The sequence below is a fragment of the Arachis hypogaea genome, chromosome 12 (genome assembly GCF_003086295.3).
Source record: "Arachis hypogaea cultivar Tifrunner chromosome 12, arahy.Tifrunner.gnm2.J5K5, whole genome shotgun sequence".
Lineage (NCBI taxonomy): Eukaryota > Viridiplantae > Streptophyta > Magnoliopsida > Fabales > Fabaceae > Arachis > Arachis hypogaea.
Window position 1 is genome coordinate 17,773,854 of NC_092047.1, and position 25,007 is coordinate 17,798,860.

Below are 25,007 nucleotides of genomic sequence, written 5' to 3' on the forward strand. Positions count from 1 at the left end.
AAAAAATACACCTTGATTCCATCTGGCTCTCTGTGATTCAAGAATTGGAAGTTCCAAATTAAATCAAAGAATTTATTGGCAATGGCTGGAGGTACGTAAATTACTGGTTTTATAAAGAAATTCTAACATGTGGTATCAGAGCAAAATTGTCTCTGCCTTGCCATTTAAAAATTTGATTACTCTGCATTATTTTGATAAATTATTTTCAAAAGAAGAATGTGTAGTATGAATTTTGAAATAAGTAAGAAAAATCATTGAAAGTTAAAGTTGACGTACCATAAGAAGAGAGAATAATAAATAATATTCTCAGAAAGAATCTTCTAAATTTGTGTCGTAGTTGTTCTTCATAATAGTATAATTTTCCATGATTCCCATAAGTTTTCTTATTCTTGAATTAAAAAAAAAAGGAAAGAGAGAAGAAGAAAGGGAAGACGGTGGAAGAAAGAAGACAGAATAAACTTGTTTCAATGGATGAATTTTGTTTGTTATATAATATTAAATGCTTTCTACTTTTACGTTGAAGTTGTTGTGTTTCAAAATTTAAATTTTATTATAAAATTCAAATTTTGGTTGGAGTGAGGTTTGAACTTGGATCTTCTAAATATTGGCAAAATAGTTATCCATTAGATCATCTTCACTTTTGATATTAATCATGTTATTGAATTTATTTATTTAATGATTATATTTGCATGCAATATAAATTCTTCCGCTGCATATCATATTGTGATTAATATATGATTTATTGAGGAGTAGCCACAGCATCCTTAATAATAATTATATTTAAAGAAATCACATAAATATTAATATAATATATTTGTAATTGTTGTGAACTATATAATAAACTTACCTACAGGAATTTATTATGTTATTCACATATAATTAGATTGAAATAGAAAATATTTTTTACTTCTTAATTAGCCTACAGGTATTAAGAAGTAGTATTTTATTTTCTAGTTTCAATACTTTAGTTCATATAGTAAATATTATGTGTGTTAAAATCTTTGCCCACAGGTAGATTTTAATGATACTATAATTTATATTTATTTTGATATGACTTGCATTGGCATGTATTATCATATATTATAGATTTTGATGTGCCTATTTAAAGTTGAGTAATGTTAGCATGATTTATTATTTGCAGCAGTAATGATATCTGAAACTGTATCTGAAGTTCATTTGTTAAGTGGTGACAACTATAAAGAATGGAAAGATAAGATTCTCTTTCACTTAGGGTGTGCAGACCTTGACTATGCTCTTCGTAGGGAAGAGCCTCCGACACCTACTGATGCTAGTTCTCAAGCCGAGGTAGCATTATACGAACGGTGGGAGAAATCCAACCGTTTAAGTATGATGTTCATTAAGTCTCGTATTTCAGCTAGTATCCGAGGTTCAATTCCTGATTGTAGGAATGTCAAGGATTATATGAAGGCTATTGATGAACAGTTTGAGTCTTCTAGTAAGGCACTTGCAAGCACCCTAATGGCACAATTGTCATCTATGAGGCTTACCGGCGTAAGAGGTGTGCGTGAACATATCATGAGGTTGAGAGACATTACAGCACAACTGAAAGCTTTAGAGGTTGAGATCTCTGACTCATTTCTGGTGCATCTTATTCTGAATTCTCTTCCTGTCCAGTACGGACCATTTAAGATTTCTTATAACACACATAAGGAAAAATGGTCCATTAATGAATTACTGGTGATGTGTGTGCAAGAGGAAGGAAGGCTAATTCAGGAACTTGGTGAAAGTGCACTATTAGTGACAAATGAGGGTAGTAAAAAGCAAGCTCATAAGAAGAAAGGAAAGGGTATTGTATCCCATCCTATGAAGAAAGAAGGTGCACGGTGTTTCTTTTGTAAAAAGAAAGGACACATGAAGAAGGAGTGCCCAAAATTTAAAGTTTGGCTTGAAAAGAAAGGTACTAACCTTTGTGATCTTATTCCTTCAGTGTGTTTTGAATCTAATTTTTTTGAAATATGTCATGACACTTGGTGGATTGATTCTGGTGCTGAAATTCATATTTCAAATACCATGCAGGGTTTCATAAGGAAAAGGAAACCGATAGGAAGTAAACTGAGCATCTATATGGGCAATCGGATGCGTTCACGTGTGGAAGCTGTTGGAACATTTAGGCTTGTATTAAGTACTGGTTGTATTTTAGATTTAGAAAGAACCTTTTATATTCCAGATTTTTCTAAAAATTTAATTTCTTTATCTAAGCTTGTAAAACAAGGATTATGTATAAATTTTTATGATGATTCTGTTGACATTATTAAAAATTCTAATATTATTGGACGTGGTACTTTAATTGGTGATTTATTTAAAGTCCATTTAGCTAATAATGTTCCATCTAGTCTTATGGTTATGCATGGTAATGGTATGAATGAAAAATCCTCCATGTTATGGCACCGAAGGTTGGGACACATCTCCATTGAGAGAATAAAGAAATTAGTAAGTGATGGAGTTCTTGAAACTCTAGACTTTACTGATTTTGATACTTGTGTGGATTGCATTAAGGGAAAGCAAACCAAAAGGTCTCAAAAAGGTGCTAAAAGGAGTTCTGACATATTAGAAATAATTCACACTGACATATGTTGTCCTGATATGTCCTTAAGTGGTCAGAAATACTTCATCTCCTTTATTGATGATTATTCACGATATATGTATCTCTATATGCTTCATAATAAATATGAGGCATTGGACGCTTTTAAAGTTTATAAAGCTGAAGTAGAGAAACAATGCGGAAAGAAAATTAAGATCGTGAGATCAGATAGAGGTGGAGAATTCTATGGGAGATATACTGAAAGTGGACAAGCACCTGGTCCATTTGCAAAGTATCTTCAAGAGCATGGTATTGTGGCACAATACACCATGCCTGGCACACCAGATCAAAATGGTGTAGCTGAAAGAAGAAATAGGACTTTGCTGGATATGGTGAGGAGTATGCTTAGCAACTCCAATCTTCCTTTATCCTTGTGGAGTGAAGCCCTTAAGACAGCTGCGTATATATTAAATAGAGTTCCAACAAATGCAGTTTCTAAAACGCCATTTGAGCTATGGAAAGGTTGGAAACCTAGTTTGAATCATATACGTATTTGGGGTTGTCCTGCTGAAGTTCGGATTTATAATCCACAAGAAAGGAAGTTGGACCCAAGGACGATAAGTGCCTATTTTATCGGCTATGCAGAAAAGTCTAAGGTTACAGATTTTATTGTCCCTCCCATTCAAGTAAAATAGTTGAATCTAAAAATGCAAGGTTTTTAGAGCATGATGTGGAAAGTGGGAGAAATCATCCTCTTAAAGTTGTTGAGAATGATAATGTTTATCAAACCTCTCCATGTACAAGAATGATTGTTCAATACAATGCCCATACAAATAGGGTCAATGTAGAACAACCTATTACTAATGTTCCACATCATGAAGATAATGTTCAAGTAGATCATATGGTGGAGGATCAAACTCTTCAAAATGAAAATGTTGTTCAAGAACATATTGCTCAAGAGCAACTTCAAGAAGAGGGAGAACCTGTTATGCCACTACCTTTACAAGAGGTTGATGATGTAACATTAAGAAGATCAACAAGAATAAAAAAGCCTGCAATTTCTAGTGACTATGTAGTGTATCTTGTTGAGTCTGACTATGATGTTTGTGATGAAAATGACCCAACGACGTTTTCACAAGCAATGGAAAGTCGTAATTCCAATTTCTGGCTAGATGCTATGAAGGATGAAATGAATTCTATGGCAGATAACCAAGTTTGGGATCTTGTAGAATTGCCTGATGGGGAAAAGGCCATTGGCTGTAAATGGGTATTTAAAACCAAGAAGGATTCATCAGGTAATATTGAGCGCTACAAGGCTCGACTTGTTGCCAAAGGATTTACTCAAAGGGAAGGAGTTGACTACAGGGAAACCTTTTCTCCTGTTTCAAAGAAAGACTCTTTCCGCATCATTATGGCATTGGTAGCACACTTTAACATGGAATTGCATCAAATGGATGTGAAAACGGCCTTCCTTAATGGAGATTTGGAAGAAGAGGTCTATATGAGACAACCCGAAGGGTTTATCTCAAGTGCTGGTAAGGAGTTAGTTTGCAAGCTTAAGAGAGCAATGTATGGTCTTAAGCAGGCTTCCCGACAGTGGTATTTGAAGTTTCACAATGTGATTTCTTCATTTGGATTCATTGAAAATATTTCTGATCAATGTATATATCACAAGGTTAGTGGGAGCAAGATCATATTTCTCATCTTATATATAGATGATATTTTGCTTGCAACAAATGATTTAGGGTTGTTACATGAAGTGAAACAATTTCTCTCTAGACATTTTGATATGAAAGATATGGGTGATGCATCTTATGTCATTGGCATAAAGATTCATAGAGATAAACATAAAGGAATTTTAGGTTTATCTCAAGAAGCCTATATTAATAAAGTTCTTGAGAGGTTTAAAATGCAAAATTGTTCACCAAGTGTTGCACCTATTGTGAAAGGTGACAAATTCTGCTTAAATCAATGTCCCAAAAATGAACTTGAAAAGAAACAGATGCAGAATATTCCTTATGCTTCAGCTGTTGGAAGCCTAATGTATGCTCAGGTCTGTACAAGACCTGACATTGCTTTTGCTGTTAGCATGTTAGGAAGATATCAAAGCAATCCAGGAATTATCCATTGGAGAGCTACAAAGAAGGTCTTAAGGTACCTTCAAGGGACCAAGGACTTCATGCTTACATATAGACAAACCGACAATTTGGAAATTATTAGATACTCAGATTCAGACTTGGCGGGATGTGTTGATTCTAGAAAGTCAACGTCAGGATACATCTTTATGCTTGCTGATGGAGCAGTATCTTGGAAGAGTGCAAAACAATCACTTGTAGCCACTTCTACCATGGAAGCCGAGTTTATTGCTTGTTTTGAGGCTACATCACAAGGTGTTTGGTTAAAGAATTTCATCTCTGGGCTTAAGATTATGGATTGTATCTCTAGGCCATTAAGAATATATTGTGACAATTCAGCTGCTGTGTTTATGGCTAAGAATAATAGAAGTAGTAGTCGAAGTAAGCACATCGACATTAAGTACTTAGCCATTAAAGACCGAGTTAGGTCTAATGAGGTACAGATAGAGCATATTAGTACTAAACAGATGATAGCTGATCCTTTGACAAAAGGCATGCCACCAGGATTGTTTAAGGATCATGTTACTAGTATGGGTTTATGTTCTGTAACGTCACTTATATGACTCATGTTATATTATATGACATATTTGGATATGAAATTCCTATTATTGTTTGTTTCTCATTTGGTCAGTATATATGCGCATACATGATTGAGAATGACAAATAAAATTCAGTGAATGACCTAGAATAAGCATTGGGCTTATTCCTACAGAAATACCACATGAAGAGTTTATTCAGTTAGGAGATATTACGTTGTAATACATAGAAGGTAATACTCGATTAATGAGAAACTACCGCTATGATTCGTGTAATTTGTCTTAATTGTTTAAGCATAGTATGTAATTACAAACTATACGTAACAAATGTTGGACCAAGTGGGAGAATGTTAGAATTTTTATTCTAATTGTGGTCCAATTTGTTAATATAGAAATTAGTTTGGGTGGTATTGTAATTATTCATTATTATATTGACAGTTGGTCTGTTCTTTGATGGAAAGAACACGACTGTTCATCATAAACTTTATAAAATTTGGGTCTCCAATTCTGATCATAACAACAACAAAAAATACACTTTGATTCCATCTGGCTCTCTGTAATTCAAGAATTGGAAGTTTCAAATTAAATCAAAAAATTTATTGACAATGGCTAGAGGTACGTAAATTACTAGTTTTATAAAGAGATTCTAACAGCAGAAACAATCCAAGCCACACACAAGAGCACTTGGTCATTAAAAATTATTATAACCAAACATTAGTGGTTTGTATTTAGGGGTGGCAGGCGAGTAGAGATGGATTTTTTCCTATATCCGGCCCCACTCGGCTCTTTCTACTTAGATACTATCCATTCTATTTTTATTTGCGAGTTCTAAATTATTGTATCCTAACCCACTTTCTTAAGTACATGTTCCGTCTCTATCATTCCTATAGTAATTAAATAAAATTTTAAAATTTACATATATATTCATACAACGACATACGCATTATACATTATTTTCTCACTGAAAGTAATTATTCCTAAATATCTGATCTGATATCTTTTAAGAGAGATACAACGACAATCTTAATGCCAATTAATTCATAACCAGTGCGCAAACTAGAGCATCTACTATTTTAATATAATGTATTAATAATTGTAGGAAGCCTTAGATTCCTCATTCAATTTGTTGTATGGTTTGTTGATTATATTAAAGATATTATAGTTATTAGGTATGTGTAATTACTTCTCTCAAAATTTATAAGTGTGTATTATGTAATAATGATCCATACTAAGCTAACGGTAATTAATATCTACAATAAAATAATTAAACATAAATAATTTAATAATTTATTTTCAAAATTTATTATTAAATATTAAAAAATATTTTAATAAAGTATTTTTTACATTGAGAAGGTTCACAAATATTTTTTATAGTTAATTATTAAAATGTAGTTCATACTTATTTTTTGTACAAACCTTCTATGTCAAAACAATGATCTTATCTATTTTTAATATTTACTAATTTTTAATATCAATAAAAATTTTGCTTTAAGTTATCGATCAGGATTCTTTAAATTTTTTCTTAGGATTTCTTCCAATTCCAAAGAGGATGACAGAATTAAATTTGGTCGGTCATAAACTTTAAATTTAGTAACCTCCAAATCTAGAGTTCTCCATATTTAAAAGAGACAAATAGTAAAGAAGAGATAGAGAGAAACAAAATAAAAGGAGAATAAGGAAAAGAGAAGGGGTAAAGTATATTTTATCTTTGAAATTTGTCAAAAAGTTTTAAAAATATTTTTAAGTTTTATTTTATTTTAATTTTGTTTAAAAAATTTTTGATTTGTATTAAATATATTTTTAAAAGCTAAATTTTTAAAAGGATAAAGTATATCTTTTGTCCCTAAAAGTTGATACAAATTTTAAAAATACTCTTAAGTTTTATTTTGTTTCAATTTTGTCCCAAAAATTTTTTATTTGCATCAAATATACCTTTAACGGCTAATTTTTCAAAAAATTTAACACCAATTCAACAACAATTTCGTAAGAACAACCCTTAACACAAGCAAATCAAGCATAATTTTCATATATTACTGTTAGATTGGTCTTAAATGTTTTGAAAATTTAGCCGTCAAGTATATATTTAATGTAAATCGAAAACTTTTGAGACAAAATTGAAATAAAATAAAACTTAGGAGTATTTTTGAAACTTTTGCCAAATTTCAAGGATAAAAAATATACTTTATCCTTTTTAAAAAATGTAAGACCAATCTAACAATAATATATAAAAATTATGCTTGATTTGTTTATATTGAGAGTTGTTCTTATGAAATTATTCTTGAACTAGTTTTTAATTTATTAAAAAATTAATCGTTAAGAATATATTTGATGTAAATAAAAAATTTTTGAGACAAACTTAAAACAAAATAAAATTTAAAGATATTTTTAAAATTTTAACTAAATTTCAAAGATAAAAAATATTCTTCACCTCAAAAAATAAAAGGAAAGGGCGGAGGGAATCACAATCGCCGCCATCTCGAACGATCAACGCATGGAGGAAGAGAAAGGGTTTTGTCACCAATGAAGAAGAAGATAGGTGGAGGAGGAGCGCCACGTCATTTCCAAACACGGGTCCAATCCCCACTTTGACGACATCACCACCACAATCAACAAACAACAATAGCACTATGCCTTCATAACTATAACTACAACAATTTCTGAATTAATTTTTTTTTTTTAATTTTGATCTGAATCTGAATTCAAGGGAGGTATGGAACTCAAGACGAGGGAGAAAGAGAAGAGGTGGATGTATGGGATCATGGTGAGGTAGAAATTGAGAGTGAATGCAAAAGAAAATATTCTAGAGACCGAAGCAAGATGGATCAAAAATTTAAAAATTTAGGATTTTGTTAGGTAGACAATATGAACAATGAGCTTTAAGATTGGCCTAATAAAATAAAAATACATTACACTCCTAAATTACCTACTTAAATTTTAATATTAGAATAATCATCCGTACATCTAGTGAATTAAACATCCGATATATCAATTGTTTACATTATTTAGTATTTTTATTGTCTACCTATACTTTTCAAAAAATTTAGGGTTTGAAAAATTAAAGGGGTAGTCATTTTTATTATTATTTAGTATGTTAAGAGATCGAAGATAATAGTAAGAATAATTTAAAAATTTAATGTATTTTTTATTAAAAAAATAAAAAATTAATAATTAGATATTTTTATTAACAAAATTAATTTTTATGAATATAATGTTAGTTAAATTTTTGTAATTAATTTTAGCAGTGTTCGAATTTTTTGTAATTAGAAATAATTATGACTTATAATAAGTTTAATTATTCTGTCGGTTCTTATAATTTTATCGAATTTTTAATTAGGTCCCTGTATTTTTTTTTAATTGGATCTTTATATCATATCAGATTTTATAATTAAGTTTTTACCGTGACAAAAATATTAAAATTAACAAAATATTCTGTTGAACTATAGAAAATATTCAGTCAAATGTTAGGTATATTCGTTTTGTTTAATATAATATTCTGTTAATTCTAATATTTTTATTATAGTAGAGATTTAATTACAAAATTTGATATGATATGAAGATTCAATAAAAAAATAATATAAAAATCTAATTAAAAATTTAATAAAATTATAAGAATTCTTCGAGTAATTAAACCATCATATTATTTCTGACAAGTTGTAGTCTTAAAATATTTATGAACATGGATAATGTTAAAATAAATTATAAAATATGATGTGAGAAGTTAGTTGATACAAATGTGACAATCAAGGTTCAAAAAACCGGATCGGTCATCAAACCGCTCTAGTCATTGGTTCACTGGTCTAACCGGTTCAACCGGTGGTTCAACCGAAAAAATTGTTTTAGAGTAGAATAATAAATAAATTATAAATACACATCCTAAAATATAATTATAGTCTGATATAAATCTTAAAATATCTTCGAAATTTAAAACACTACATAAAATATCATCAACCAAATACACATCCTAACATCATGGTTTATCAATAATCAAAATCCGCAAGAACTTGTTGCAAATCTGCTTCGGTGGGATGATCTTCACCTTCATTCCCACCCTGATCAGCAGAAGAAAGAGATGCAGCATAAAGACCACTACTACCACCGCCACTTGGATATAAATCAGCATCAATTTCACCTAATAAAATAGAAATGTTATCATTATATTATAAACTAACAACATTCTAATAAATCATTAGAAATTAAATATACTATACTCACGCAATAAGTCATCCACATTACTAGGAAGATCAGGCTCTTTCTCTACAACCTCTTCAGTCACCCAGAAGTCAACTTGACTGATACTTTCATAATCAATTGGATCATGCTGTGTCTTTTGCTTTCTTTTTTCTTTTTCCTTCCTAAAAGGTTAAATACAATATATGGAGATTTAATAATTTACAAATTTATTATGATAAAGATTACAAATGAAACAATATAGTATTTCATGAAACATATATTACCTGGATTTAAGACGCAAATTATAGGTAACATAAACAATGTCATTCAGTCTATCATGCTCCAATCTATTTCTTCTTTTTGTATGAATTTGGTCAAAAAGGCTCCAATTTCTCTCACACCCAGAAGAAGCAGATGCTTGGCTAAGAATGCGAACAGCTATCTTTTGTAGACATGGAGCAGAGCCTCCGAATAACCTCCACCATTCATCTACCAATTATAAAATCATAACATATTATAAGATATTAATTAAGAACATAGGAGCTCAAAACAAGTTACTATTGATTAAACAAATATTCAACCATATTCTTACCAGGCTTAAGTTCAGATGCAGCTGGAATAACTTCTTGTCTATCAAAACTTTCCTTCCGATCTCTATATAAATGTATTTCTTTCATTGCCTGAACTGAATCCAAATTGTTATACTTGCAATACAAGGTAACAAGATCAAGCAAACCTCACATAACATCAGGTGCTTCTTTATAATTTTCATTAAAAAAGAATTTAGGATTCAGGAAGTAAGCTGCCGCATGAAGATCTTTCTTCAAATGCTTGTCCCATCTTGAGTTGATAATATCTGTATACGGCTGATATGCAGTCTTGGATTGCCTAAACATCTCCTTAATTGCATCTTCTGCCCTTAACATTCCTTCATAAACATACCCCAAAGATGGGGGTCATCAGCATCAACAACCCTCAGCAAGTAAATCAGAGGGCTCACAAGTTTACATACAGTAAAGCAATCGTCCCAAAATTTGGCATCCAGAATAATAGCACTCACAGCTCTACCAGTAGCACTCCTTCCTAATTTGTGATCAGTGAAAATTGAATCTACAACCAATTGTTGCAACTCCTTTTTACGGTCAAAGATGCTCTTCAATGTAATAAACACAGTTGCAAACCGGGTTGCACCAGGACGTACAATTTCTCTCCACTTAGGTCTTTCTCTTAGCCAAGATAAGAAAACCGTATGATTGTACACAAATACTGTGATCTTTGAAGCACGAGTTGCAAGGTTAGAAATATGCGCCATGCTGCTTATATCTTTTAAAATAAGATTAAGGCAATGAGCAGCACATGGTGACCAATAGATATTATCATATTTTCTATTGATAAGCCTACCAGCAGCAACATAATTGGCCGCATTGTCAGTCACAACATGCACAATATTATTTGGGCCAATCCATTCAATCACCTCAGAAAACAAAGTACACAAGTGTGAAGCATTTTTTACCATACTGGAAGCATCTACTGATTTCAGAAAGCACAAACCTTTAGAACAATACACCAAGAAATTGATTAACGTTCTTTGTCTTTGATCTGTCCAACCATCAGCCATGAGGGTACATCCAGTTTCCTTCCATGCACTCCTATAACTATCAACTAGCATTTGACTTTTTCTTTTAAGATCAGCCAACAAATGAACCCTTAACTTATCATAAGAAGGCCCCTTGTAACCAGGTCCAATACCAGCAACACCATCTAACATATCTTGGAAATATGGCGACATCACAGCATTAAATGGAATTTTACAATCCAAAAGCCACCGAGCAAATCGTTTATCAACCTCGTGTATCGCCTCTTTGTTTTGCATAACACTTTTAATACTTGGTTGAGCTCCTGGAGTTGTTCTTGGTGCAAACATAGGAGGAATGACTTTGGCTTTTTTCTTTGGATCGCCTCCAACTCCTTGCTGACTCGAGGTACGCTGCTGTTCCTGTTCTTCTTGAGCTATTGCCTCATCAATTGCATCCTCTACCTCATCACCACCCTCTTCACCAAAACTTACTTTTCTTTTCTTTTTGCTGGCCTGAATATCTTTCAACAAACTTTTCATCTGTTTTTCCACATCATATGGAACTTTAGGACATTTTTTCACGTCTCCAATAATCTTTGCTAGATGTTTCTTCATCCTGTGAATTCCACCTCCATTGAAAACTTGTAGACAAAATAAACATTGATATTGTGGTTTTCCATTCACGTGTTGTAGAGAAACATATTTCCAAGCTAAATCCGTTTTTCCCCTAAGGTTAGAAGAACCTTGTGAATGACTATCGTTAGCACTACGGGAATTAGGATTAGCAGCATCATTCGGAATAGGAGTATCGGCAGGCATGTTATTATTCACAGAAGCATTGTTATCAGCAGTTGCTTCTTGATTAATACTATCTTCCATAACTAAAATTAATAAAACATGTATGAAATTAAACAACACAACACAATACAACACAACACAATGAACAAACACAGCCACTTACTTTTCAGATTATTAATTTCTTATGCTAATTGCTAACCAACAAACAGTCAAATAGAAATTGAGCAGAGGAACGAAGTTCATAGAAAATGCACAGTTCACAAAGAGCAAGTTCACAGGAATTGAAATAAAAAATTGAAATAAAAAAATGCACAGAGCAAGTTCACCGAACACAAATTGAGCAGGAAATGCACAGTTCAGTTCACAAAATAGAGCAGAAAATAGAGCAGAGCACCAAACACAAATTGACCAACAAATAGAAATTGTGCAACAAAGAGGAATTAAGCTGCAAAATAGAGCAGAAAATGCACAGTTCAGTTCACAAAATAGAGCAGAAAATGTCAAAATGCACAGTTCAGTTCAGTTCAGTTCACAGAAAATGCACAGTTCACAAAGAGCAAGTTCACAGGAATTGAAATCAGAAATTGAAATTAGAAAATGCACAGAGCAAGTTCACTGAACACAAATTGAGCAGGAAATGCACAGTTCAGTTCACAAAATAGAGCAGAAAATAGAGCAGAGCACCAAACACAAATTGACCAACAAATAGAAATTGTGCAACAAAGAGGAATTAAGCCGAGGTCTAAGTTTAGTTAACATTGAGGACAAAGAGAAAGAGAACATGAGCAGAGGTCTAAGTTCAGTTCAGTTTACAGAGGACGAGGCGAAGGACAAAGAGAAATGAGCAGAGGACGAGTCACTCACCTGGGGTCGATGGAGGGCTACCGGTGTTGACTGTTGAGGACCGCCGATGAGAGGCTACTGCGTGCTGGTGTTGAGACTTGAGAAGATGAAGACGATCGAAATTGAGGGCTACTAGGCAGGAACCAGGCGACGATGGAGATTGGAGGGTTGCTGGAGCTAAGGATGGCGACACCACGGGGGCGAGGGATGGCGACAGGGCTTCAGGCAGCGCCGCTAGGGTTCTTCTTCTCCATTGGAGATGATTCAGATGATGATTAATGAATGAATGGGGTCGGGGCTCGGGGGAAGAAAGGGGGGTGGGGTGCTCCACGGGCGGGTCGGGTTTGTTTTTTTTATTTTTTTTTTAAAAACGTAAAACGGCGTCGTTTAGTGTAAGCTGCGTAACCGGCCGGTCACCGGTTCGGTCCAACTGGCCGGTTTTTGATCGGTTCGCCGGTTCTTGAGCAGTTCTTCTCTCCGCGGTTTTCAGATAAGGATCGGACCGCTTGCAGCGCCGGTTCACGGTTAAACCGGTCGAACCGGCCGGTCCGGTCCGGTTTCCAGAACATTGGTGACAATATGTTGAAGTTATTGCCGAAGAAGTTGTTGGTTGGGGCATTGGATTTTTGGTAGGAGATTTCTCAAGGTAGTGGGGAATTGGATCATTGGATTGGATGTGTATTTAGATAGTTTAGTTGATTTTGTTGGTTCTGTTTTTCGCGTGGTTCTCTGTTTGTAGGACCGTGTGTTTAACACTTGATAAATACATTTAATATTACACGTCAGTTTTAGTTGTAAGTAGATTTTTCATATAAAAATATATTGACTTCATTTTGGTATTACCTCAATTATATGTTATCTCTATCTTTCAAGAACGTCAAACAAATAAACCAAATTAATTAATATGGTTTAACTATACAATAGAAATTATGAGAATTTAATTAGTAACTATTTTAATTTCAAAAGTTAGTTCAAATAGTTAAAGTTGTCTCACAATCATTATCAAAACTATATCCTCAATTGATATGAAATTTATATTATGTCATGAAATAGTATCGTATTAATAACGAAAAAAATTAATAAAATAATAAAATAATATTTTAATTATCTTTAAATTTATAACATTATTATATTATTTGAAATGTTCATTATCTTGATTTAAGAATAATTAAAATATTATTATTTTATCACTTTACTAATATTTTTATTTTAGATCAACTCAATCGATTAATAATTATATCTCTAACATATCATTGATGCGAGAATTTTTTTTTTTTAGATTTGTATAAATTTAACATAGATTTTTTTTTTAATTTTTCTTATGCTGTATTTTTTTAAATCAACAAGCATTAGACTTTAATACTATATTATAAAATTATTTTTTAAAAATAAAAAAATAATATAAATAATTATATTTCTATCTAGCTATAAAATTTAGTAGATTACACCATGAAAAATTATAATCTAAACTAAAATCCAATTGATCAAAACAAGCTATACATGAAGATTATTCTTGAAATTACAATATAATTGAATTTTGGCCTATACTATATATCAAAAATGCTATTTGTATATACACAAAAAATAATTATTAAAATTAATTACCATATATTTATATATAAATATATATTTTGTTTAAATTATTTTTAAAATATTTTATATTAGTAATTAATTTTAAATTTTTAATATACACCTCCACAAATGACATAATAAGGTTTGAAAATTCAAACAAAAAAACCATCATTGGATCTCATCTCTACATATCTAACTACATCTAAGAAATTTTTTTTTTTTCTAATAAGACAAAACAAGATGAATATTCTTTCACAAATGTTACCATAGCCCATAGGTGCTCTTGAATTATTAGTATGACGTCATAAATGATAGTGACACATAATCATACTATACCAAAGATTATAGGTTTTGGGGTCAACATGATTATATAAATGATGATATATCCAAAAGAGAAATTGAAATGATCCTTATCAGTTGCCAAAAATGACCAATAATCCTTTGTTCTTCCACAACACAGATTTTTGGGATCAAGATTCATCATACACTGCCTCGTTTGGGTTCCAACCAATGAAGAACAATGATTGTGTTGGTTTTGATGAACCATTTGAAGATTCTTTATCGTTTGACATGGTTGACTTCTCATCATCATCATCATCAGAATCAAGAACCTTAAAGAAGGAGAAGAAACACGAAGAAGAAAAAGAGGAAGATGGTAAAAGAAGAGGAAGAAGAAGTTACATAGGAGTTCGAAAGAGGCCATGGGGAAAATTCGCAGCGGAAATTCGAGACACAACAAGAAATGGAAGAAGGGTTTGGCTTGGAACATTCGAGAGTGCTGAAGAAGCTGCTTTGGCTTATGATCAAGCTGCATACTCCATGAGAGGCTACTCTGCTCTTCTCAACTTTTCTTTCCAAAGGGTCAAAGATTCTTTGCAAGGAATCATCATGGATTCTGATTCCAACAACAAACACAAACCCTTTTCTTCTTCTTCTTCTTCACCTGCACTTGCACTCAAAGAGAGGAACTCCCTCCAAAGAAAATTGTCATCATGGTCCTCAAAGTCTAAAAACAAGAACATCAAGAACAAAAGCAAGGAATCATCATCATCATCATCATCTAAGGAATCTTCATCAACTACTACTACTACTACTAATAATAACAATAATAGTGGTGGTGTCATGGTTTTAGAAGATTTGGGAGTTGAATATCTTGAGTATCTACTAAGCATTTCAGAATCTCATCATCATCAAAACACAACAAGCCCTAGCTACTCCATACTACCACAAAAATGAAGTCTGTCTCATTCGCCAGGTGTGGTCGGCTACAATATCCAATCATATTTTAGTTTCTTTTGCTTTTTTTTTTCCTTTTTTTTTTTTGACAATTAGTATCTTATTTGATCTACTAAATTAGTAAAAATCTTAGAATAATTCAAAAACATTATAATATTTACAAGCTAGTTTACTCAGTTCTAAAATATTAGAACAATTTTTATTCTGTTATAAAATTTTATTATATATTGGATAAATTACGACTATAGCAATAAGTTAATTATAAAAATTATCTAACAACTAAATAAACTGAACAATTTTCGATAATGTTAGGAAGACAAAAAATCAGAACTTGTTTTATTTAGCATTTATTAATTGTTACCAAATTTAATGAATGCTAGATAAAACAAATTCTGAAACTATATTTTTAAATAAATAAATATAAATATAGAATTAGGGCATCCATGCCCAAAATGAGTTCCCTTCTATAATAGGTCCTTTCTTCTTTGTTGATCCACTTAAGAAAGAAATGTTGTCAAATTATTGTTGTAAGTTATATAAGAAACCTACCGTTTGCTCTTCATCTTTATTAGTTGAACTCAAATTGTTCTCCAAAATTGGGTGGTTCCTCCTCTATATAGTTTGCTTTTGCATACATATAACTATCATGGTCTTAATAGACTGCAATTCACAACAACAAATACAACCAAATTAGCCATGGTATTATTGTAGTGGTAACTGAGACAACTTTATTTTTATGTTTTTTTTTTTTGTAATTTTTTAATTAGGGTTGTAACTACAATCTAAAATCATCTAATATATTCTTGCTGAAGTGTATGTTCTTCATCTTACACAGACTTAGTTTGCTTTGACAAAAAAACTCAAGTCATTATTAATCAACAAATGGTTTCAGCATGAAATTAAATCAACACAGAAAATACCAAAACTAACCTTCATCCCAAATAGAACACAGAAAAACAACAAAGGCATTTTAGTAATTGGTTATGAGGCATATTGCATTATAAGCATTCAACAAGTATAATTACTTACTTACAAAGGCCTTAGGTTTATGATGATGATGCTTCTACAAAAAACAATGCTCAACTTATAATGATTTATATACTTGCACAGAAAAATACCATACATTCAAAATTTTTGTCTAAGTTGTATCACATGTGATTTTTTTTGGAATTTAGAGATTATTGTAAGCATTTCAGAGTCTAATCAAAACACAACAAGCCCTAGCTATAACTGCATATACAATGATTAAACCATGTCATTGTGTTTGTGTTTCACTAAATTTTCTTTTCCTTTTTTTGACACTATCAAAAATTCTGAACTGCAACAACAATTACAAGATTCATCATATCAAAACAGCAGTAATAAGTACTATCACTATTTTCATACCAGGATAATCACAATCCTGATTGCAACCAATTTAAAACCATCATCGTACAAACTATTAGAATTGAAATTAAATAGGTCTAACTCAGCTCTAAAAACTAGTTCATAGAACAAGAAGTGTTTTATATAATTATAAATTCTCTAAAAAGTAAAAACCTTATTCTTAAGAGAACTTATAATACAATCTTTTACGCTTAAAGATGATCATAAAAAACATGAACATTTACAAGTGAATAATCTAATAACATTAAATTGGATAAACTCTCACCAACACATTTTTCAGCAATTACCAATAAACACACAGTCTTAAAACATGCACAACATAAATATAAAGGATAAGAAAACTCCATGCTTTAAGAATAAGATATACAAATTAATATGAAAAAGTTTAAGGGGCTAACTATAACATAAGCCAATTCAAACCAATTTTTTTTATTTTTAGTTTTGAAATTTAAAAATTTAGTATAATAAATTCTTTTTTTTAATTATAACAGATCTGTTTTTCAACTAATTGACTCTAGTTAGCTAGAGTTGATTCTCTAACAGAACCGTTATAATATACTATACTTTGCCCATCTCTAATATCAAACACTTTCACAATCACATATATACATATCGGATTATGCTATACGTACACCAAAATCAGCTACTAGTATAAAATACATATTGGAATATAAATACATATTAAAAATAAATTAAACTGCACATATATTTATACATAAATACATTGGTAGTTAATTTTAGTGGCTGATTTTAGTGTACAAATAACATTTTCCATACGTATCAGCATAGAGTTAAGTAAGCAAATCAATAGAGCTTATAGTAATTTAGTACCTTATGTATTTTATATTCCATCTCATCATCATATCTCGATTATCCCCTTCTTCACATCCTGTTTGTAATTAATCAAAAGGAAATGAGAGGATTTCACAGCCACAATAACCGAAAAAGCATTCAATATATGTGCAATATCAATCTCAGTAAATCATAGAAAACAAAACACATCACTAATGACATTAACTTCATTAACCTATGCACGCAAAGAAAGCATTCTTTAGTTTGCTACTTTTGGGATAATAATGAGAAAAAGAGTGTAATTTAAAATATCATTTTATCATTGGTTATGCTAGAATTCATTTTGAGATACAAAAATTATTAGAACTGAGATATATCCCAAAAGCTAATTTGTGAGGTGAGAGATACTCACACTTCTAATTTTTTTTAGAAGCTCTATCTTTGAGGGACGTAAAATTTGTAATACATCTCAACAACATTGTTGGATCGAATAAACTTTAATATCATATTAGAATTAAAATTGAGTGATACTAATTCAACTTTAAAAGTTAGCTCATGAAGTAAAAAATGTCTTGTATTTATAAACTATTTAGAGACTTTATTCTTAAAAAATGTGAGATTTATAATAAAAGTACTTTATGTATATTAAAATTCAATCACTAAATTAATGATTATATATTTATGTATATTTATACATATTTATTCAAACATTCTTTCAATTATATAATCAACCACCACCAGAATAATTAAACATGCCATAATAAAAAAAATTCAACCAGTAATAAATGAATAACTAAACTTGTTTATAATAATATATTAAATATGATTTCTACACATAATGGCTAACTGGTGACTAATTTATGTATATATAACATAATTAATTCAGATAATATTTAGATGTGTTGCATAGTACACAATGAAAAGTACATATTAATAAACGAAGAATACAATCTAATCATAACTACAAAATCAATTCAATATCAAATTAAATCAACATAAAATCATAACAAAATATACTTTATCTCATGGCGATAGAATGTATTTCAAGGTTAATTAGGAAGATGAATACTAAATTAAGAGACACTAGCTAAATTTATTTGATTATGAATTATGGGGGCTTTGAAATATAGGGTAGTTTGGATATGAAGTAATCATTAATGGAGTATTATTCCATGAAAATAAATACTAATTCAATAACACAAGTTTTTTTCTTTTCGGTAACACATTTTTACTATCCAATAAAATCATGATCTCAATTCATAACTTATTTTTTCTCAGAGCACAAATGATGAAGAAAAGCAAGAAGCAATTTCAAGAAAAGTGAAAAATAATCATGCATCACATCATATACTACATAGTTAGTAGTTGTTAGAAGGATAAATCCTATTTCATTTTATTTAACCACCTCCATAATTTGTATTGAAAGTTTTGATATTCTAAGTCTCATTTTGATTGCAACCAGTGTTATTCTTCTATTTATTTCATTTCCAATAACATAAAATAACAAAGCAAAAACTTCACATAAACACAAATTAAATCAATAAGTGCTTAATTGATGCCATGAACTAATTATTAACACCTACACATAGATATAGCAAGCAAAGACATCACATTATTCAACACTGTTACCAATATACCTAAACGATTCAAATCAAATATATTCTCTAATTAAGAGCATCACCAATTTAATGATGATTAATTAACAATTAATCAATTAATTAACCATAGTTAATAATCAAGCACCATATATCCCATTTTCAGTACATGAATACAGAAAGAAAGACAATGCTATTTATTGATCCTTAATAAGCTTGCACAAAACTTGGGTAGTGAGCTTGTTTAATTTATTTGGCCAAATTAAATTAAAAGGGTTGTGTATGATTATTGTTCTTCAAGAAATTAAATACTGCATAGCTATTACTCAAAATCCAAAATGTTAGAAATTAGACAACAATTAAGTACTTAAGATTGTAAAAAAACAACAATTCTTTTTGTCGGAGTCATAAACTTACATAACAAAAAAAAAAAAAAAAAAAAAAAACAAAGAGAGAATTGGAATTTGAAAATCCAAATTCTAGTTCATACAACAAAATTGAAGTGAATTTACATATATACATAATAATTTATATAATTATTAGGCACCATATATCTATCTAAAAATCATCATCCATCTCCACCCATAAATATCATACTTTTTAATATATTTTAAGATCTATTATTCTTGTGAATGCCGTTTAATACATGGAATTTGTACGGATTAATTCTCATTTGAATCAAATTCCAATAGGAGAATAATAATCCCCTCAGCTCATACACCGAAAAACACAATAAAGCTTTAATTTCCTTTCATTAAATATTAGTGTATATATATATAATATGAAACACTAAAATGACTTTGATTCTAGAATCACCCCATATATATATGATATAATAATATAATTCTCCACGGAAAATTAAAGGAAGAAAGAAAATCAAACCTACCTTATAATAATGTAATCCACCATTGGCGAGCAACTAATCTTGAAGAAGTAATAAAGGTACTTGGCAACACAAATTAATTTGATTATTGTAGCATTCATATCTATCTTATGAGTAGAAATGAAAAAAGGGAACTGAAGAGTGAAGAAGAAGAAGAAGAGGGGTTTAATGTGCGAAACATAGGGTTTAACAAACACAGATCTAATTGAGAGAGAGAGAGAGAGTGAGAGTGTCGAAATCTATGACCACAAACGAACTTTATAATAATAATAATAATAATAATAATATAATATGATTATTTATATGAGAATGTGAAAACGAAATGATGCCTAATATACCACATACACCTAACTAATTTATCAATTATTATTATTATATTATTATATCTGCTGTGGGGTTATTCAAATATTTTAAAAATTAGTTTCCTTTTATTTTAAGGATTAATAATAAGAGTTTAAGTTATGTGATAAAAATAAAATGTGAAATTTTTGCTTAGTTTTAAAGTTCTAATATGAAATAATATGTGCTGAAAAATTATATTTTATAAAGTTTCATCACTAGTCGTAGAAAATCATTTTAAACAAGAGGATGTTATGGCTTTTAAAAATAAACAGTTAAGGGTGAAAATAAAGTTTATTTATTAAATACTGAAATCAATGCTGTATCAAATTTTAAATGTAATAAATCAATTTTCTCAGTTTCATTTTTTAAATTTTAGCTAACTGGGTTAAGATTTCAATAGAAATTGAAGAGAATACGACAACGAAAGTAAAGAGAGGGAAGTAAATGATCCACGTGTACAAGCTCATAACTGTTTATTTATTTATTTTTCTTAAGAGTTTGAAAACGCGAGTTAAAATATCGATATTATTTGTCTATCAAAAAAAATTATTGATATTATTTTGAAAATGTTTATTTCTAACCGGAGTATCTAAATTATTGTTAATTATTAATTCAAACAGAATTTATTAGCCAACTGTATCCTTAAGTCTTTAGTGTCCAATACTTACTATTTTTAAATTACTCGTCAATAATGAGTTTAAGAAATATATGGAAAGAAAACTCAATAAGTTTTTAAAAATTTGAAAAATGAAAAATCAGTGATGTTTACTTTAATTTTAATTTATACACAAAAAATAAAAAATTAATTCTTAAAATTTACCGATAAATTTTTAACAATGCATAAATAGACATATTCTACCAATTTTGATTTATTCAATTTATTAAAAAATTAAAAGTTACATTTTTAATAGCTTTTACTAAAATATTTTTTTATCAATTTTAAAATATATTTTTAAAACACATTTAAAATATTTTAATAGTACAGTTATTATATTATAGTAATTAAATAAAAACTGAAATTAAGATTTTAGTCCTAAATCTAGAGCAACTAGGTAAGGGTGACTCGATTCACTTTATAGGATTTTTTATGGAAAAAAAAACCTCACAGATCAATCATTTATACCTAATATATATTAAAATATAAAATATATAAAATAATATATATATTTATATATAAATATATAGTGATTAATTTTTAGTGTATACTTAAATTTTTTTTTAAGAATTGAAATCGAGACCATATGTTCTAATTGGAAAAACTAACTAATTTTCAAATCCTCCAGGAGCAGGTGAGATTCTCAAGCTTCAAAATAAAGGCATTCTGTTATATGAACGAGTGGAGCAAAATTGCGAGGCATTCTGTTATAAAGGGTGATTTAGATACAATAGAAACTATAATAATTTAGGTGTGGATTCAGCAAAAGGATTAATCTTTTTATTTATCTTGATTGCAATGCGAAATGGATAAATAAAGAGTTTTACTTTGTAGCTTATATATCGTGTTATTGGTGTGTTTTTTTTTAATTACAATATTAGTGTGAAACATATTTTGTTAAGTGAAACATATTTTCTTAATTCAACTATACAATTTCACGTTAAGGGTTGCTAATCATCAAGTGTTTTATTATCTTGATATATAGTATTATCGAATGGACAATTTTAGTGTTAGATGTTATATATACTATGGGTGAATGATTGAAAAGAAAAACGGAATATAATTTTTTTTATGTATTTTGAATATGTTTGTATTCAATTTTCTCTCTTTATTTGGGTCAAGATTTAGTACAAATATCAAAAAAATAAATAAATATTTATTTATCAAAAAGTCGCACAATTTTAAACTCCTAACTATTTAAATATGGAAATTTAAGAACTTCCATTTTTCCACTTTCTTAAGATTAATCACGTGCCTACACTAAATTTAATTATCAAAATTAGTTATTAATATAAAATATACATTAAATTAAATTAAATAATATATATTTATATATAAATATATAATAATTAATTTTAATTACTAATTTTAATATATAAATAATATTTTTTTAATATTCATCAGTTTTCTTACAAGCACATCATTGAACCCACTCCTAAATGTGGGTTTCAAACATTGAATCACAATTTTGCATCACTGATATAAGAAATTGTAAGAGTCTTCTGTACAACTAAAGAAATTCGAGATTTCAAATTCCATATATTATGACTCAAAATAATTAATCATAAATCAAACACCTAAATTCAATTCCTATATTACATAGAATAAACCAACCATGTTAGGTATATACTAAAATTATCGATTAAAACCAATCATCAATATAAAATACACATTAAAAATGAATTATACTACATATATATTTATATATAAATACATAATAACTGATTTTGATTACTAATTTTAGTATATAAATAAATTACCATTTATACCCATCAAAAGATATAGACGCTAACAAATGTACCTATATAAGAATAAAATGATAATTGTAACCATGGAAGATAACTTTTGTCTTGACACACGAAGGTCATCTTCCGTGGTTACAATTGTCGTTTTATTTTTATATTTTGGAAAGATAGGAAACTCGAACCACAACCTCTTAATTGAGTATGGAAAGTCTATGCCATTTGAGCTATTACTCTATAGTACTCAAGCAAATTCAACAATGTTCATAATTATTCTAATTACTGTATTTTTCACATCAAAAATAGAATAAACGCTAACAATCTTCACAGCAAACAATAAACATACAACAATTATTTAAATTAATATCAATTATATTAGACATTAAATTGAATTAAAATTTAATTGAGTTTAATCACAATAAAGTTATTAGCTAAGGATACATACCTATATGGAGAGAAATCTACTGAACAAAAAAAGATCAACGCAATCACTGAGTCCAACAGTCTGGCATCCAATTAATTATATACGCATTAGTCATCTTTAAAAATTAAAATAACTAAATAATTAATAAATTATAATGTTTTAGATTCTAAAAAATCACACATACAAGATTTTCTTCTCAAATAACATTTATGGTAAACATATATAAAGTAAAATGTAAAAGTAAAATTTTACTCAAAACCTTTCTTTTTTTTTTTTTGACATTATATGGGTTGGGTCACAACCAGGACTAACCTTTTTAATCGAAGTTTTGATGGTGACTTATATATACATAATATGTTAATATACAATTTTTTTTAACAGACAATCAATCAATTACATCATCAGTAAAAGTAAGTAATTATTAAATTTATTATTTAAAAATTTATTTAAATATATAAATCTGATTAAATGATATTAATACATTAAAATTAAACTCTTATATATATCTTGTGTACAAAAATATAATTAGAAGGTTATAAATTTTTATACTGAAAATTGTGCAGTTCAATATGTTCTAACAAATTTTCAATCATGCAAATATATGAAAGCAAGCTAACGAGTTATAACTCAAATGACATAATCTCTCCATACTCATTTAGAATCTCATTTTTAACTTTGAAAAAAAAAAATATGAAAGCAAGCAGCAAGTTGGCTCTAAGTTGAAGATTGCCTAAGTTTTCAGGTCGCTTTGGGGTCTTATATATCCTTGACCTTTAACTATGTTGTATATATGTCCTAGTCTATGTACTGCATTAGAAACTGTTTAAACGAGTTTTTAAATTGATTTTTTAATTATATTTAAAAAAATTAAAAATAAAAGTAATTTCATCTTTGAATATTTTATTATGTAAAAGTATTTTTTATTTATTAATTATATTTTAGTATATATAAAATTATTTTTTGTTTATTTATCATGTTAAAATATTTTTTATTTTTTTAATATTTTTAATTTTATTGTTATAAAATAATAACTAAATAAATGGACAACAAAAATAAATAAATAAATAGTGCGCTTTATTGACATGGTTCTTCTGAGTTCTGACCTCATGGGCTTTTAATATAATAAAGGAAAAGTATAGGTAACTAATATATTATCTGCTAACTTCTATCAACTCTTATTTATAATGTTTCATGGAAGTGTGTTTGTGGATGTGTCTAATAATTAATATATTTTAAATACATATATAAAGAGACACATCCAAAAAATATATCTATAAAGACACTTCTATTAAACATAGCTATAAAAAAGACATTTTTATTAGACACATCCACGAACACATTTCTATAAAACACAATTATAAATAAGAGTTGGCAGAAGTTAGCACATATGCTATTAGTAACGTAGCGGAACCGTATAATAAATTAAAAGTACTTTTGAGAAAACGCCAAATTCTCATTGGAATCCGTTCCTTGGTTACAAGTCAGCAGGATTCATCAAATCCTTAACTTGGTTACACCTAAATTTTAACTTTTGAGAAAATATTGATAACTTACAAAAATGAATACTTTTATTAAAAAAAATCTAGAAATATAGAAAAACGTAGAATAATATAAAAAAAAAATGAGGGCGATGTTAATAATAATAATAATAATAACTTTTTTAGAAAAAGAAGAAGATTATTTAACATTTGAGTAAATAAATAAATTATTTTGTATAGTAAGGGAAAATCGTAGTTCTTCCATTAAATAAATAAGTAAAAAACATTAAAAATGAACATTT

At 29.2% G+C, this 25,007-nt stretch overlaps 3 protein-coding genes across 3 annotated transcripts; 2 read left to right on the forward strand and 1 right to left on the reverse strand.

Moving 5' to 3' along the window:
• Positions 1-1,146: 1,146 nt before the first annotated feature.
• Positions 1,147-3,237, forward strand: LOC140176648 (uncharacterized). Its single transcript, XM_072208183.1, has 3 exons — positions 1,147-1,947; positions 2,038-2,136; positions 2,518-3,237. Exons 1-3 carry the CDS (start codon positions 1,147-1,149, stop codon positions 3,235-3,237), a joined length of 1,620 nt encoding a protein of 539 aa, XP_072064284.1.
• Positions 3,238-9,190: 5,953 nt separating this feature from the next.
• LOC112727037 (uncharacterized) lies at positions 9,191-11,838 on the reverse strand. Its single transcript, XM_025776632.2, has 5 exons — positions 10,326-11,838; positions 9,976-10,119; positions 9,668-9,872; positions 9,426-9,565; positions 9,191-9,342 (listed from the first exon to the last, which is right to left on the reverse strand). The coding sequence occupies exons 1-5, from the start codon at positions 11,836-11,838 to the stop codon at positions 9,191-9,193; spliced, it is 2,154 nt and encodes a 717-aa protein (XP_025632417.2).
• A 2,562-nt stretch (positions 11,839-14,400) lies between these two features.
• LOC112727036 (ethylene-responsive transcription factor 1B-like) lies at positions 14,401-15,923 on the forward strand. The gene has a single exon (XM_025776631.3). It carries the CDS (start codon positions 14,599-14,601, stop codon positions 15,406-15,408), a length of 810 nt encoding a protein of 269 aa, XP_025632416.1. The 5' UTR covers positions 14,401-14,598; the 3' UTR covers positions 15,409-15,923.
• Positions 15,924-25,007: the final 9,084 nt, after the last annotated feature.

Excerpts from the sequence above, each read along its gene's own strand:
- LOC112727037 (XM_025776632.2), bottom strand. The coding sequence starts at position 11,838 with ATGGAAGATAGTATTAATCAAGAAGCAACTGCTGATAACAATGCTTCT. Across the intron at positions 10,120-10,325 it reads TGATGACCCCCATCTTTGGG|GTTTGCTTGATCTTGTTACC; the intron begins GTATGTTTATGA and ends ATGTTATGTGAG. Across the intron at positions 9,343-9,425 it reads TAATGTGGATGACTTATTGC|GTGAAATTGATGCTGATTTA; the intron begins GTGAGTATAGTA and ends CTATTTTATTAG.
- LOC112727036 (XM_025776631.3), top strand. The coding sequence starts at position 14,599 with ATGACCAATAATCCTTTGTTCTTCCACAACACAGATTTTTGGGATCAA.
- LOC140176648 (XM_072208183.1), top strand. The coding sequence starts at position 1,147 with ATGATATCTGAAACTGTATCTGAAGTTCATTTGTTAAGTGGTGACAAC. Across the intron at positions 1,948-2,037 it reads TTTGTGATCTTATTCCTTCA|GGTTTCATAAGGAAAAGGAA; the intron begins GTGTGTTTTGAA and ends AATACCATGCAG. Across the intron at positions 2,137-2,517 it reads CTGTTGGAACATTTAGGCTT|GGAAAGCAAACCAAAAGGTC; the intron begins GTATTAAGTACT and ends GATTGCATTAAG.